A 16,384-nucleotide genomic window follows, 5' to 3' on the forward strand; every position below is an offset into this window, starting at 1 on the left:
TAGGCTGATCATACCCTTGCGAGCTTTTCTACTTGCATCCAAAAGTTGTATAATTTTGACTTAATGCAACTTCTCACTTCTCTCCTTGGTCTATGGGTTCTCTCCCACCTTGGGTTCTACCATAGCAAGCTTTTGTGAGTTTTACCTTTTTATGCATTTTTTCGTTGATTTGAGACTCGCATCCGCTCATTGTGTCGATGACTTCATCAACTGTATTTACTTCATCGTTGAAGACCTGATGCACCATTCACTTGAGTATTTACACACTCAAGGGGGAGTGTTGCAATCTTATTAGATTAGGAATGTGATTGTGTAAATCCTAGTGTATCTAATAATATCTCTTATATTCCTATTGGGAGTTGATTACCTATTAAGAGTTGTAATCCTAAAAGGGTAAGGAATTAACCTTCCCTACTACTATAAATAAAAACACAATGGGGTGGAATAGAACACACCTCACAATTACACATCTCTCTCTTTCTCTTTACTATTGCCACGACCTCTCTCTATGACCTCTATAATTGTGCAGTTACTGGATTTGAAATCCTAGGGGATGAGGTGAGATTCTTTTTTATCTTGGTTATATATACTTCTTGCTCTTAAATCCATCAAAATCCCTCTTCTATTAAAATCCTAACAAATCTTTGAAATTTTCACTACACCTAAACTTTTGTGGACTTTTTTAAAATCATAATTGACTACCTCTGGATTTGGATGTGTTCTTTAAAATCCTTTAAAATCTTCTTTTAAAATCCTAATTAACAACAACCAGATTTTAAAGTCTATTAAAATCCTATCAAATCCTAGTTTGACAATACTAGCCCACCTTATTTTATTTGAAAGAAAAACGTGGAAGAGAAAATGAAGGCAACTTATATGGTTACATGGTTGTGATGCTTTGTGTAAAAAAAAAAAAAAAAAAAGTTATTTTGGGTTTAATTTACCATGTAGCTCCTAACTTTTATTTTGGTTATTTTTTTAGTTTTGTTGACAATGTTAATTTGATCTTTTAATAAAGTGTTTACAAAAACCCTTTTGAAAGAAAAAAGTAAAGGACGCGTATGAGAAGAAGTGCATAATGAAGAGAAAAAAAAAAAAAAAAACCTTTTGTTAATAGACAGTTTAAATTTCACATTGACCTATTTGTATTTTTTTCTTATCTATTTGCATTTTTTTTTTAATGAGAAACTCATGGTTGCCTTCAACTCTATTGGATATGAGAACCAAGAATTCCTTATTCAGACCCAACGAAAAAAAATATGATGATCAAGTTATTTTTTTTTATTTGACAATCATTTTTATTTCTCACACATTCCTCTTAATTTTAGTCGTCGGATCGAATAAATTGAAGAGTATCAATAGGCAAAAATTTGAAACTACTACAATAATTCAAGAGATGAAGGAGTTTCGAACCGAAACACACGGGTGGAAATTCAACACTCTATCCACTAGGATATTGGATCATATACAAAGTTTTTATTTTGAAACTTTCATTTTTGATGATTATCAATAAAGTTTTGATTTGCCATTAACCAATTAGGTTTAAGCAGAAATTTGAATTTTCTTAATCAATAAAAAAACCAAAACTAGAGCTAGACTCCCATAACCAAATGGATGGAAATAGGGACCAAAGTGATTCCAAGACCACCTGAAGTTCGAAAAATATAATGTGAATGTCTTCTAAGGATCATCCAAATGTTTGGTACGGGTCAGTCTCGATGTAGTGGACAATCGGAACTTGGAAGAAGTTGGTTTGGATTGTGATACTAAGTCTTTGAATATGCTTCTGCAATGTCTGTGTTAGCGGTCTCATGTAGGTGCTTGATTTGTAACATGCAAAGCCCTCAGAAGTGAAACATGCAAAGCCATAAAAACTGAAAGCAATTGCTGGATTTGAAATTCTAAGGGGTGAGATGGGATTCTTTTTGGTCTTGGTTATATAAACTTTTTTCTCTCAAATCCATCAAAATCCCTCTTTCATTAAAATCCTAACAAATCTTTGAAATTTTCATTACACCTAAACTTGCATGGATTTTTTTAAAATCATAATCAACTACCTCTGAATTTGGATATATTCTTAAAATAGTTAATTACACTAACACCCCTTGAGGTTTATCGTGTTTTCAAAAGACCCCTTCACATTTAAGACATTGCACTAACACGCTTCAAGGTTCTAATTCACTTTCACATATCCCCTCAAGGACAAGTTTACTCTTTAAACTAATTGTTTGCAAAACAAATTTTTTTTTGAACAAAGAGAAAAACGAAGAAAAAAAAACAAACAAAATAAAAAAACACACACACACACGCACACACAAGCATCTCCTTGTCGTGCATCTTCTTCTTCTCCTCCCATATTTTTCCCAGAAACCATCCCCAAATTTTGCAGCCCCAAAACTCTCTCTCTCTCTCTCTCTCTCTCTCATGAGATGTTTCATAGGGCACCATGATTATTAACCTAAATTGGCTAGCCAAGATGATTCACTTTGTTTTCCCTAAAGACTAATTACCCACTAAAATTCACCATGAAATTAAGAGTCCATCGCTACATTCAGCTCCAAAATTGGCTCCTTTGCTGCCTGATATGGACCACCACTATAAGCCCAATCCCTCTCCACACGCTTCGAAAACCAGGCCTAATGCATCTCTCGCACACGCCACCAGTGTCGTCACGATCAGTCTCAAATTGTACGACGGGGTCCTCTCTACCTTCTCAATGTGCCAAGGGTGGTCGAAGAGGTCTCAAGTAATTAATAATTATTTTTAAAAGGTTTTCTACTAAAATGTATTTTTTTATATTGGTTAAGATTTTTTTTTTTTTTTTTGGATAGAAAAATCTCTAGTACATCCATTCCCAAACAGTCAAAATGGAAAGTAGGTAAAGCACTTAAAGGTGCCAAATGTGAGGCGAAGTAAGAGTAAGCCCAAAATGTGCCAAAGCATTTGCGACAAAATTGGCTTCCCAGAAGGCATGTCTCCACTCAACCCGCCAGAACGAAGCAACAATAAACCGAGCCTTCTCAATGATAGTTTTAATCTTCCCAGGAACATCCCAGTTATCTAACACTGCTTCGATCACCACTTTGGAATCTCCCTTCATGATTAACTTCCAAATGCCCTTGGCCTTAGCAAGTTTAAGACCTTCCTTTAAGCCAATTGCCTCTGCAAAAGTAATAGTAGCTCCATCAAGGTTAAAGGATCCTGCTCCCAACACATGACCACCAAAATCTTTGAGAACAAAAGCCGCCTCCGCTTTTGTCATTACACATTGAGCCATCAAAATTTAGCTTAATAGTATCTGGCTCCGTCGAAGGCATCCATTTGATGCAACTATTAGCAAGACTCGAATCCACTCTAGACTTCTTCTTGTTAGTGTTCCAAAATGCCTTCCCAACACTGCAGGCAATGGCAGCCTGTCACATCCCGGCCCGGGACGGATCACTTCCCGGGCCCACTCCACTACCGTAGCACGATATTGTCTGCTTTGGGCTTACCATTCCCTCACGGTTTTGTTTTTGGGAACTCACGAGCAACTTCCCAGTGGGTCACCCATCATGGGTTTGCTCTAGCCCCCTTCTCGCTTAACTTCGGAGTTCTTACGGAACCCGAAGCCAATGAGCTCCCAAAAGGCCTCTACTAAGTAGGGATGGGAATATACATTTAAGGATCACTCCCCTGGGCGATGTGGGATGTCACAATCCACCCCCCTTAAGGGGTCCGACGTCCTCGTCGGCACACACGCAACCAGGGTTAGGCTCTGATACCAAATTGTCACATCCCGGCCCGGGACGGTTCACTTCCCGGGCCCACTTCACTACCGTAGCACGATATTGTCCGCTTTGGGCTTACCATTCCCTCACGGTTTTGTTTTTGGGAACTCACGAACAACTTCCAAGTGGGTCACCCATCATGGGATTGCTCTAACCTCCTTCTCGCTTAACTTCGGAGCTCCTACGGAACCCGAAGCCAGTGAGCTCCCAAAAGGCCTCGTGCTAAGTAGGGATGAGAATATACATTTAAGGATCACTCCCCTGGGCGATGTGGGATGTCACACAGCCCCCCTTACATGGTTCGGAGGAACTCCTCTAAAAACAAGATTATTCCTTTCAGACCAAATTTGCCAACATAACATAATAGCGTTGCTTAAATCAAATAAACCATCATCCTCATTAAAATTAAGAGTTTCCAACCAATCTTGGAACTGATTATGCCTATTACTAAAAAGGTCCATAACCTGAAGGGTAGCTTTTGACCATATTGCTTTCGCAAACTAACAATTAGCAAAAAGATGGGAATTATTTTCATCATCTCCTTTACAAATAGGGCAATTTTATCAATATTATTAACAAACCTACTTAGCCGCAATTTAGTTTGAAGTCTATCATTAATCAAAAGCCAAGCAAAAATTTTAACTTTTGGAGGTAAGGTAAGTTTCCACAGAACTTGTATTTGAGTTATTTGTTTGGTTTTGAAGCCAAGTAGCAGACTTAACTGAGAACTCACCATTATTGGCAATTCCCCAAGTTGACTTATCTTCTATATCCCTATTAAGGAGAGGGTTTAAAAGAATCTTCCTAACAATGTCATGATGAACTGTCTCATTGAGTCTTGTTACATCCCAACAATTAGTAGTAATAAAATCACTAACTTTAAGATCCCAATTAATGCTAACTCTCGCATTCTCTGGAATAGGATGAAATAACGGGTAAGGAAAAGCTCAATGATGGGACCAAAACAATATGTTCTTACCATTACTCACAATCCACCTCATCTCATTCTTCACAACGTCTCTAGAATTCATAATACATTTCCAAGCAAGAGAGTGATTTTGCTTAATCTTGCTACTTAAAAAAGAATCATTTCTAAGGTATTTATTCTTTACTATTTGGACCCATCAGTTATTCTCATTGGTTAACACCTTCCACCTAAGTTTTTCTAAACACACATTATTGAAGTGGTCAATGCGCCTGATTCCCAGACCACCCATTTCTTTCGGTGTACATAAACTATTATAGGCCATGGGGTACCCCAGAAGAAATCCCTACTCATTATTAATCTTCTTCATAAGTCTATTTGGACATTTAAAACAAGACATAACATGATTAGGCATACCTATAAGGTTTGAACGAATAAAAGTCAATCTTTCGGCTTTCGAAAGGGTACTAGCCTTCCACCTAGCCATTTTTTGTTTAACCCGCTTTAGTAACTCATTTTCATTTACAAGATCTTTCCCGAAAAAAATATTATTTATTCCCAAGTACTTACCAATAGTAGTTTATGTTGGATTTGAAGAATATTTACTATGTCAATTCTAGTTTGGTTAACCGTGTTGTTGGAGAAATAAAAAGATGATTTGTGGAAATTTACTTGCTGGCCTGCGGCATCAGCAAACAAATTGAGAATCCTAAGAACGTTCCTAGCTCCCTTAGTAGTAGCTTTAGCAAACAGAAGGTAATCATCCGCAAAAACAAGATTAGAAATTCTCAGACCTCTCGGGGAAGAAAGGATGCCCACATGAGACTTATGATTGTTTACCAAAGAATTAAAATTGCGAAATAGTGGCTCCTTACAAAGGATAAATATATAAGGCGACAAAGGATCACCTTGACGAATGCCTCTTTTAGGATAAAAATACCCATGTGGAGTACCATTTACCAAAACTGAGAACGAGGAAGAGGTAATACACTCCATGATTAAATTAACCCACTTACTTTCAAAACCAAATTTAAGGAGTACATGTCTAATGTAATCCAAAATAAGGAAGTCTTAAGCTTTTTCGAGGTCCAATTTAACACCCATAGTCCCTACTCGTCTTTTCTTATTTTTAAAACTAGCAAATAACTCATGAGCAATGAGAATATTATCTTGAATAGACCTACCTGGGACAAAAGCGCTCTGATTTTTGGAAATGTAAAAATCCAGGAGCGGCTTAAGTCTATTAATGATTATCTTTGTTGTTATCTTATAACTAACATTGTAAAGACTAATAGGTCTATGATTACTAACTGTTTCTGGGTTCTCGGCCTTAGGAATCAAAGCTATATTTGTATGGTTTATAAGTTTAAGACTAGAGTTGTTTTGGAAGAAATCACTGACCATAGAAATTATATTACCTTTAACCACTTCCCAGCAATCCTGATAGAATGCAGCTCCAATACCATCAGGCCCTAGGGCCTTAAAAGGACCAATGCTATTCACAACATTCCACACTTCATCCTTCGTGATTGGTTGGAAGAGTTGGGAATTGTGACGATGCTCGATGTAAGGTTCAAGACTTGCAGTTCAGGCCTCCAACTTGTCCAAAGAAGGTGCACTCCTACAAGAAAAATGCAGCTTGAACTCCTGCACAAAAACTTATTCGAGCCCCTCCCCTTTGAACCACCAGTAGCCATTAGAATCTTTTGATTTTCTCTATAGCATTTCGTTTTTTACTTATGGTTGCCATCGTTTGGAAGTACTTTGTATTTTGATCACCTAGTTGCAACCATTTAACTTTTGCTTTTTGAGCCCACATAATTTCCTCTTGTCTCAGCACCTCATTTAAGTTCTCTCTAATTTTCAATTCCAACTCAATATTACTGTATGTTGATTGGCCATTAGTTTATCTTGTACTTCCTTTAGGTCATTGATAAGTTTATTTTTACGTTCCCTAACATCTCCAAATATCTCCTTGTTCCACTTCTTAACCAGAAATTTAAAAGTTCCCATAAGCCCTAAACTTATCGATAGGTCTATCACAATCCATACAATACCAAGCCTTCTTAAGAGCACTTCCACCGGAAGCAAAAGAGGCTGGCACCCAGTGGAAAAAACAAGCTGAGACTCAGCCAATCCACTCCAGCCGGTGGAATAGACTGGCACCCAGCCCAAGCCAGTCCACAAGTCGGCCTAAAATCGACAGAGGAAGGATACCGCTCATTTGACGCCTTGCTAACGTCATGGCTACAATCTCTCTCATCTGGAACCCCATCCGGCTCCTGGAACCCCACCCCGATCCCTGGAACCCATCCCAATCCCTGGAACCCCATCAACCCCCTTCCCCTAATAAATCCATATATTCAACACCATGTCCCCCTTCCAAATCATGATCCTCCTGCAATTCGGATTGTCGTCGATTGGTTGATTAACTCGGATCTTGCTGCAACTGGAATTTTTTTTCCGTTTTGTATATTTTCGATGAATTTTTTAATATGAAGGTGTTGATTTTTTGGGGTTTATGGTGTGCGCATGTCAGGGTAGATTCGATGATGTGGTGTATAGAGAGGAGAAAAAAAAGGAAGAACAAGAAGAAGAAGAAGATGGTGTACAGAGAGAAGAAAAAACTGGGAAAAGTGGGAAGAATAAGAAGAAGAGGAAGAAGAAGACAGGAGGGGGTGTCAGATGAAGATAAAAATTAAAACACCAAATTATTATTTTATAATAAAAATTAATAATATTTTAATAAAATTGACTAGGCTATTTTTTGTTAGGGATGGAGATGTTTTGGCCTATTACTGTTCATTAGGGTCTATTACTGTTTACTTGAGTGGATAAATGAGCTGGGTGCTGGTGCAAAGTCTTTAGGGGTGCAATTGCTTTAACAAAAGGGATAAAGTCCGACATATTTGTCGATAATTCATTTATCTGACAATGGATAAAATGATCATGTGCTTTCAAAATCATAACAGTCACAGAATTATCATTCCAGAACAAGCAAATTCCCCCGGCTAATTCAGTTTTTACCAAGCAAAAAATGTCCACTCTTACTAAGGAACACAAAAAACTGAAGTTGCTACTAAAGTCTGGCCTGCATAGACCCCTACAATTGCACGTAAAACACTTCATTAATTCAGTTCCTCAAGCAAATTCTTTCAACTACCTTTAGCTTTTGCTACAACCTCCTCTTGGATGCGTTTCCTTGGACTTAAAACCCCCACAATTAGCCTATCACTTACCAATGCCTGAGCTGCCCTGCTGGATGCCATAACATCACCAGCAACAGCACAACTTTCTCCTACTCTACTAGAACTCTTCATAACTAACAGCTCTGCAACACACCACCTTATAAATATCATATCTGGAGGAACCCAACCGGTGAAATAAATCAAACAACAATTCACTAAGCACATTAAGGCAGATATGAAACAATTAAAGCAAGTAATGAGTACACATGTCTGTAGTAGACAGAACCTAAGCTATATTGGTATCTCAACCGTTTCGATACCAACCAAGTAATACAATGAATGCACCCAAAACCCAAATATGAAATCCAATTATAATCATTAAGCATATAAAAGTAACTAGATATAATCCAAAATTCACAAATCGAAATTTCTTTCCACAAGTAACTAGCAAAATGAAGAAATAAAAAACTAACCTAAGAATCTAGCCAAAGACTAAGAGGAACCCAATAGCCATAGCTCTCCATTCCCCCTATAGGAATCCACTCAACAACAATTAGCATCCAAAAAGGAGGTTGCGTGCCCCGAATTAACACTAAGGTCACCCTACAGCAAACAACTCTAAGTGATCTAGTCCTCACAAGCCTTATTAGCTTATTCTCTACCCAAATCCAATTAGCAGACTCCCTCTCAATCTTATCAAAATTATCTTCAAGCTTAATAATTATCAATCCTACTCTAGCCACCCTAGAAAACCAATTATCTTCATCCGAATTCACTGGATTCCAACACGGAATCCAATCGACCCATTCCAGCCAAGGGAGACTAGAGCGGCCGTGCCGCCACCCCCTACGAAACCCTAGCTCCATTACGATTTCTTCTCCCATGGTACCATTTCTTTCTTCTCTTTTTGTTTCGTATAAGGCCTTTTATATTGGTTAAGATGATATTTATTTTTAAAAGAATTTTTTATTTTTTTTTAAATTAAGTGTAAATTATATAAAACTACCTTAACTATTTAGTTGGTTACAGTTTCATACCTCATCTTTAAAAAGTATCAATGTCATACCTCATCTTACGAATTTGTTACAATTTCATACATTCCGTTAGTTTGTCTGTCAATTCTTCCGTTAAATAGTGACGTGACTTAAAAAAATTAATTAACTATTAAAAACTAAAAAATATAAAATAATTTAATACTTTTGTTTTTTTAACATGGGGAACCCACCCCTTATCCCCCTCAGCTTTCTTCCCCACTCCCGTCTTCCCCAACCCAAACCCAAATCCCACCCCCAAACCGGGCACTCCCTTTCCCACCAGGTGCTTCTCTTCTCTTCCTCCGTCGCTCTCTCTATTTCTAACCCCCTTTTCTCTTTTCCAATTTCGCCCCCAAGCAAGCCCGAGTAGAATTTGGCCATAAACTTTAGGTCACACACCCTCTCAAATAGAATACCTGCCATAGCGGCAAACTTGGTAGGTGAGCTTGCGTTGGCCTTCATGAGCTTCATCACATAGGCTGAGTCATAGAGGCCATGGAAGCTCACCCATAGAAGCCGCCCTCTGTGCATCCGCAAAACCTCGGCAAAACCTTCCTCGAAACCTCCAGGTCAATTCCAAATTTCCAGAATTTCTCAAGATCCAAGCCGTTGGCTTTGACAAGGGTGATCGAACGGGTCGGTTTCCTCGTCAAAACCTCGAAAATTGAACTCCCAGGTGCCCTCAATGTTGCCAAGATCATCAAAGAGAGTGATACCCAATTGGATGAGTTTGAGGGAATCGACGTTAAAGCAGAGATCTTGGTAACGGAGAGCGTCAGAAGCACTTCTGAGTGTGTTATGGAGAAATCCGGGAAACTCCGTGTCGAAGGAGACGATGGGGAAATGGGTGAGAAAATGATCGATGGCAGCAATTTCCTGTGCAAAATTGTCGACCCAAACGGCCGTAAATCTGTTGGTCATCTTTTCACACAAATTAATTGCTTTGTGTAGCGATGAATGATGAAGAATCAATGTGACACAGAGGAAGAGGGAGGAGCGGGATGTTTTCCCGGACAATTAGGGTTGACCATGTGACTAAGTACAAGAAGAATGAGGAGGAAGATGAAGAGGAGGCACAGAGGAAGAGGGAGGAGCAGGGCGTTTGCCGGGCTTTCCAGAAAGGTGAATGGACACGTGGAGAGAGCGGCAGAGGAAGAGAAGAGAGGCACCTGGTGGGAATAGGAGTGGTCGGTTTGGGGTTGGATCTGAGTTTGGGTTGGGGAAGACGGAAGCGGGGAAGAAAGGTGAGGAGATAAGGGGTGGGTCTCCCATGCAAAAATAAAAAATAAAAAAAAATTATTTTTTTTAGTTTTTAATATTTAATTTATTTTTTAATATTTTATTAATTTTTTTAACCACGTCACTATTTAACGGAAGAATTGACAAACAAACTGACGGAATGTATGGAATTATAACAAATTCGTAAGATGAGGTATGACATTGACATTTTTTAAAGATGAGGTATGAAATTGTGACTGACCCAATAGTTGAGATAGTTTTATGTAATTTACCCAAAAATTAATAATGACAGAAATTTGTTTTTAAGAAAATATTTTAAGGTGATGTCAACCCTAAATGGGTTATGTTGAAAGTGAATTAGAACCTCAAGGAGTATTAGTGTAATGTTTCAAACGTGAAGGACGTTTTATGAAAACACGATATACCTCAAGGGATGTTATTGTTTTGACAAAAAAAAGGGGTGTTATTGTGATTAACTCATTCTTTAAGGGTTATGATATTCACACACCCTTAATTACTTCTCCCGCACCCTTTTCATTTTTTTAGTACTTTATTCATCTTCTACTATTTGATCTTCCATATATGCCCTTCCTACTTTTTAACCTTAGGAATTTTAAAATACTTTTATTATTTTGTTTTACACTTTTTAAATCACCTAACCATAAAAACACTCAGTCACATATGCCTAACCAGAAGACCTTAACCAAATAAAAATAAAACATTATATATTTAAAAAAAAAAAGTTCAACAACAAATAAAAATAAAACGATTACCTTTTTTTTATCAGCCAAAACGATTACCTAGTGATATAGCATATATGCATAAGTTACATGAATTGTACAAAATACTACTAAGCAATCCAAATACATTTAATCTCCATAATAGCAGCCTCATGTTCCAACAAATATATCATCTATCATTACAAGCTTTCATTCATGTATGCACTATGGTTGGCCTTAATTTTGTGTTCCGAAGAAGATGTCAATGTTACAAAAAGAGAGATGAATCAAACCATTCACTCCAACCTACAAGAAAATGAAAACATGTAAACAAAAGAAAAGAAATTACAAACTTAATTAATATTTTTATTAGAAAAATCAACAAAATATGTGTACCTTCGTGTGCTCTTTACACATCTAAGGCCATCACCAATCGGGTCATTCAATTGGGCTCAGTTGGATTTTTTTTTAAGATGAAATTAAATAAAAATTTAAAAATTCTATTTTTTTTTTCTATGAATACCTAAGACATTTCTACACCATGTCTCACATCATTTTCTTCCTTCCATACTATCTTACCTCATTTTATTTCAATTATTCTCATTCTATTTACCTCAAAGACTTTTCATACACACCCCTCTCTTACCTCTTCCAATAATATTTTCTTTAATTTTTCAATAATTTTCAAATGGCCACATCTTCAAGTGGCACTCAAAATATGTCCGGAGGTTTATTCATTTAGCGACAAGTGACACTCAAAATATGTTCGGAAATCTTATTTTGATATGGTATTTTAATTCAATTAACCAAAACAAAATTAAAGAACAAATTTAAAATAATAAATTATTGAGGAGGCTAAAAAATAGCCTTCTTTGGTTGGAGATGGTATATGAATGTGATCTGGCACTGTTCATTAAAAAAATAATTTCTTACAGGACTATAATTTGGATAGGGGCTAAATATAGTCCCTTCCTTTGGATATGGCCTAAGTTATTATTAACAAAAAGTTCATTTGGCAAATCATTATGTTCCTCACACTTATAAACAATGAACATTAATTTATACGTATATATATGATCATGACCATAGTAGACAATATTAAAAGACAAATAAAAATAATAATAACATATATGTTGAGCACGTTTCCGAGTCTTCTCCATTATTTCAAAATTTGAAGGACCACGCTTTGTAGAACTGGATTCTTTTCTATTTTAGACCCTACCAGACGACCTTTGTGAGGTTTAACATTAGGTTCAAGAATTAAGGGAAGAGAAGTATCAAGAAATTCACTAAGTTGACTTTTAATATTCTCTTTTTGAGTAAGGTGCAACTTTTCATATTTATCTTTAAACTCCAACAAAAGGCCGCTTATTTGATTGTTCACTGTTCAAGCTTGCATGACGATCATTAAGAAACAATCTTGTATCAATCCTCCATCGTGGATGTATGTCATTTAGTTGCGAGACTTCAATATTCATCTCTCTAATCATGTGTGCGCAAGGACAACCCATTGTTTTTTAGATAATGACTCTTACATTGAGATGGAAGATTACAGGAACTTGATGCTTTATATTAATTATATAACTTAGTCAATGCAAATCTAGATACATGAGTAACAACCTCTTTGAAGAAGGGAAATCGAAACTTGTGTGAAACTTAAACTTTTTCACTTGAAAAGTTGAGTTTTGATTTCTTGAAATTGATTTTCAATAGCAAGGCATATTTGTTCTTTTACCTCGCGAAGACCTCAGGTTGAAACTTGAAGATATTTTTTTAGCGTTGCATGTGCACCTTGGGCTCTTGAAGTAGCACGGTTACTAAAGTGTGTAACTTTATCAGAATATGCACTTACAAATTTTTCTTTATTTGGAAGCCACATACTAAGAATATATGCCAAAACAAATTTTTTCTCCTTGTACTTAACTTCAAAACTACTCCAAGCTTCATTGGATGATGTTTCATTAGGAGATTAGATTAAAATTGTCCAAGTAGAAATGAAATCAATCCAATCAGCTTCTTCCTCAAAATGAGCTTTACAATTTGCGAGTATATTTTTCTCAATATGCCACATGCACAAAAGATTGGATGTACTCGGAAAGACAATCTGTATAGCATTCATTAATGCCAACTCCTTATCCGATATAATCATCATAGGATGATTATCAACTCCCAAAAGCTTACTAAACATTTTTAGAGACACACATAATCCTCTTTTTTCTCATTTTTCATGAAAACAAAACAAAAATAAAAGGATGTGTTGAAACTTGAAACTCCTATGATATCTAGTAATGACATCTTAGACTTGTTAGTCTTATATATGCAATCCATATATGGGTAGCCCTTGGTCAACTATATAGACAATTGATGAGCAAAGATCAAATGAGTCAAGTGACCTTCACGATCATACTCAATGTTATAAGTGAAACCACCTTTACCAAGTTCTTCTAATAATGCTTGAATAACTCAACGCCTAGCTAGCCTCTCCTTCACAACCTTAGCTATCTGATTATAGATATTTTGGGAAACTACTTGAAGATGAGGATTGCTTTGCTGAAGCGAAGAGAGAATTTGGCATGGTGGTATACCAGCCTTACTCATTTATTTAATCTGTAAGATTTCCTCTTGTGAAAATTGACGACAAGAAAGATGTCCACACGTCATTCAAAAGTTCATGGTTATGCAACAAATTTTTTATCTTTAGCTTCCAAAATTCTCCACGCTTCTTTTTACAAACCTCTAACTTCAAATAGACTGTTTATGAGGCGAGAACCTGAGTTTCTTTTTCTTTGATCTAGTGAAGTTTTGGAGGCTCGATAATCCCCACCTCTATCACAACCAATATCAATATATATATATATATATATATATATTGATTTATTTATCTTGGATCTTTTAATAATGGTCACATACCATTGCATTAATGCTATTTTGCGAACTCTACCAATGAGGTCTTCTTGACTTTCAAAACATTTCGCCAACAAAAAGAGCATTTTATCTAGCTCATCGATCATTGATTTGACTTCCTATATATCACACACCAAAAACATTTATATATATATATATATGGAATATATACTTTTCATATGTAAAATGTATATCAAAGCATTATATGCATTATATCAAATTTATACCAAAACATTGCATTAAGAGATACTTACTTTATTGCAATTATGTCTCAACACAAGCCACCAAAACGCGGTTTTAGTTAGTAGTTAGGGGGAGCGATTTTAGTTTAGCCAGGAGAATATTTGGCTTAGTGAGTTTCTTTTAGTTGGATGATACATCATGTTTGGTTGATTATCTTTAGTTCTTAATAAAGCTTATTTTTATTTCTCTTTTGGACGATGAAGGATGGTTGAATGATTATTCTTATTTCTTAATAAACTTGCACCATCTATCTTTTGTACGTCATGGGTGTTTTGTTTAATGTGTGCATATTATAGACTTCAGTGCATAAGTTTTAATTTTTTTTTGAAATATTGTATTTGAGGGTTTTGTCAAGGAAATGCCAAAGGGGAAGATTGTTAGTGAAAAATTGGCAATTCTTGACAAAATGCCTGAGTTTGTAATAACTTAGATTTGTTACATATTTTCAATTGTAATTGTTTAAGTCTAGGATTGTCTCTCACACTTTTGATGCGAAGATGTTACATGAACGAGATACTATACAGGTATGTTTGCATGCATGCATCCAACTACATTCATCTATATCTCATGATATTGTATTTGAGATAGGTCTCTTATTAAAACTACTTTCAAGATAATTTGATTGTATTTGAAAAGACTTATCTGATTGCATGTTGGTGAGAGTTATCCAACTAAATGGATTGCATAGTTGTAATTTTTTTATAAGGGTTGTTACCATGCGTGTCAAATTCTCATCAGTTTAGGATTTGTGGTGTTATAAGGATTGTTATCCAACTAAACCCTATCATTAGTTATGGAATCCTTATCGGTTCCAAACTATTGTCGTGCCTTGAGGTGTTATAAGGAAGGTTTGGAATTGGTTTTTGGGTGAGCCGCATGTGCATGAATTTTGTGTTCTTCGTGAAAAGTAACTAAAGGTAGCAGTGTGTTTTTGTTAAAGAAAAAAATTATTTTTATGTTGCCGCCATCTTGCAGTTTCAATAGCATGCGTGTTTAAAGAGAAAATATTATTTTCATGCTAGTTTCATTTGGTTTTTTATTGAATGTCAATTATGAAAATGTGCCTTGTGATTTTTGTAATTGATTGGTTTTCAAACAAAAACCTCATCATATAAACATTCTGCATGATTGAGTTAGTATCTTGCAAAGTTTGAGGGAAAGGTGATTGACGATCGCATTAGTATCGTGCCACTTCAACTCAAAGACTGAAGAAAGATCGAGTAGCAAAGCGTGAAGACAAAGCTGCTAACTGCTATGGGTGTCTAGTTGATGAGTTTTGTAAGTCTTTATGTATTCTTTCTTTCTTAGTGCTTCCTGGCTTGGTAGCCCGAGAATTTTCCCAATGGTAGGTTTTGTCTCGTTAAATCGTACATCATGTGTGTGTTCTTTATATTTATGTTGATATTTGTGTAGGATTAAGTTTGCATAACTATTAATTTGAACTATAATTTGGATTAGTTTTAAGTAGAAAGTTAATTTATATCTCTAGGTTAGTTTTAAGCAGGTGGGGACGCAAACAACTTTCGAGTGATAGACATTGTGCAGGGAGAAGAGAAGGAAGGAGTAATACTAGGAGTCTTGTCTTTCAAAGCATGAGAACGTGTAGACTTGCGTGAGGAAACCATGATGAAAAAACTGTGTAAAACAAAGAGGAAGTTAACAGCAAAGAACAAAGATGGAGGCCACGGCAATAAAGAAACAAAGATGAAAAAACCAAGGCAATATAGAAGGAAAAAAATGAGTTCAAGTTCAAAACCAACTAAAAGACCAATAAGATAATCAGAAAAAAATAAAATAAGAAACCTAATCTAGAATCGGAAAGGATAAAGCAAAGAAAAGGACAAAAACGTTTTTTTTTTTTTTTTTTTTTTGGTAATGTCCACTAAAACATAATACGAACGAGAGATAGCCAAAACAATCGTGACTATAGAAATGCAATACGATTACACAAGTCAACTCGACAGCAACCCCTAAACTCACAAGGAATATTCTCAAATGGCACTCAAAGTGTTTGAGGTGAAGTGTTTACTCTCAAAAAGATCATTATATGAAAATTCTACCATAGGCTTGCAAATCAATCTCGTCTCCACACGTCAAAACTTACCGTCGTTGGATCAAGTAGGTCTTTATGAAGGATGGTAATGAGGCTTCAGGTACTTGGTTAACGAAATGAAGAAGATAGGAAACACAAAGTCTAAGAAGACTAATAGAGTGGTTGGAAATGAAACCAAGAGAGAAATACAACAATGAACCATGTAACTTAGCACTCAATGGAGCGATTGGATTTGAGACATACCACCGCACAATTCATTTTAGATGATTCTTGCTCTTCATGTAAACCAACACACGTGAGTTCGTATAA

General features: G+C 36.1%; 1 protein-coding gene and 1 pseudogene across 1 annotated transcript; both read right to left on the bottom strand.

Moving 5' to 3' along the window:
* Positions 1 to 2,887: 2,887 nt before the first annotated feature.
* On the bottom strand, positions 2,888 to 3,262 carry LOC148695865 (uncharacterized). The gene has a single exon (XM_088697413.1). It carries the CDS (start codon positions 3,260 to 3,262, stop codon positions 2,888 to 2,890), a length of 375 nt encoding a protein of 124 aa, XP_088553539.1.
* A 7,881-nt stretch (positions 3,263 to 11,143) lies between these two features.
* LOC148695866 (PKS-NRPS hybrid synthetase cheA-like) lies at positions 11,144 to 13,203 on the bottom strand (annotated as a pseudogene).
* Between the last annotated feature and the right edge of the window lie 3,181 nt (positions 13,204 to 16,384).

The sequence above is a fragment of the Pyrus communis genome, chromosome 7 (assembly GCF_041283825.1).
Source record: "Pyrus communis isolate YQ-2024b chromosome 7, ASM4128382v1, whole genome shotgun sequence".
Taxonomy (NCBI): Eukaryota; Viridiplantae; Streptophyta; class Magnoliopsida; order Rosales; family Rosaceae; genus Pyrus; species Pyrus communis.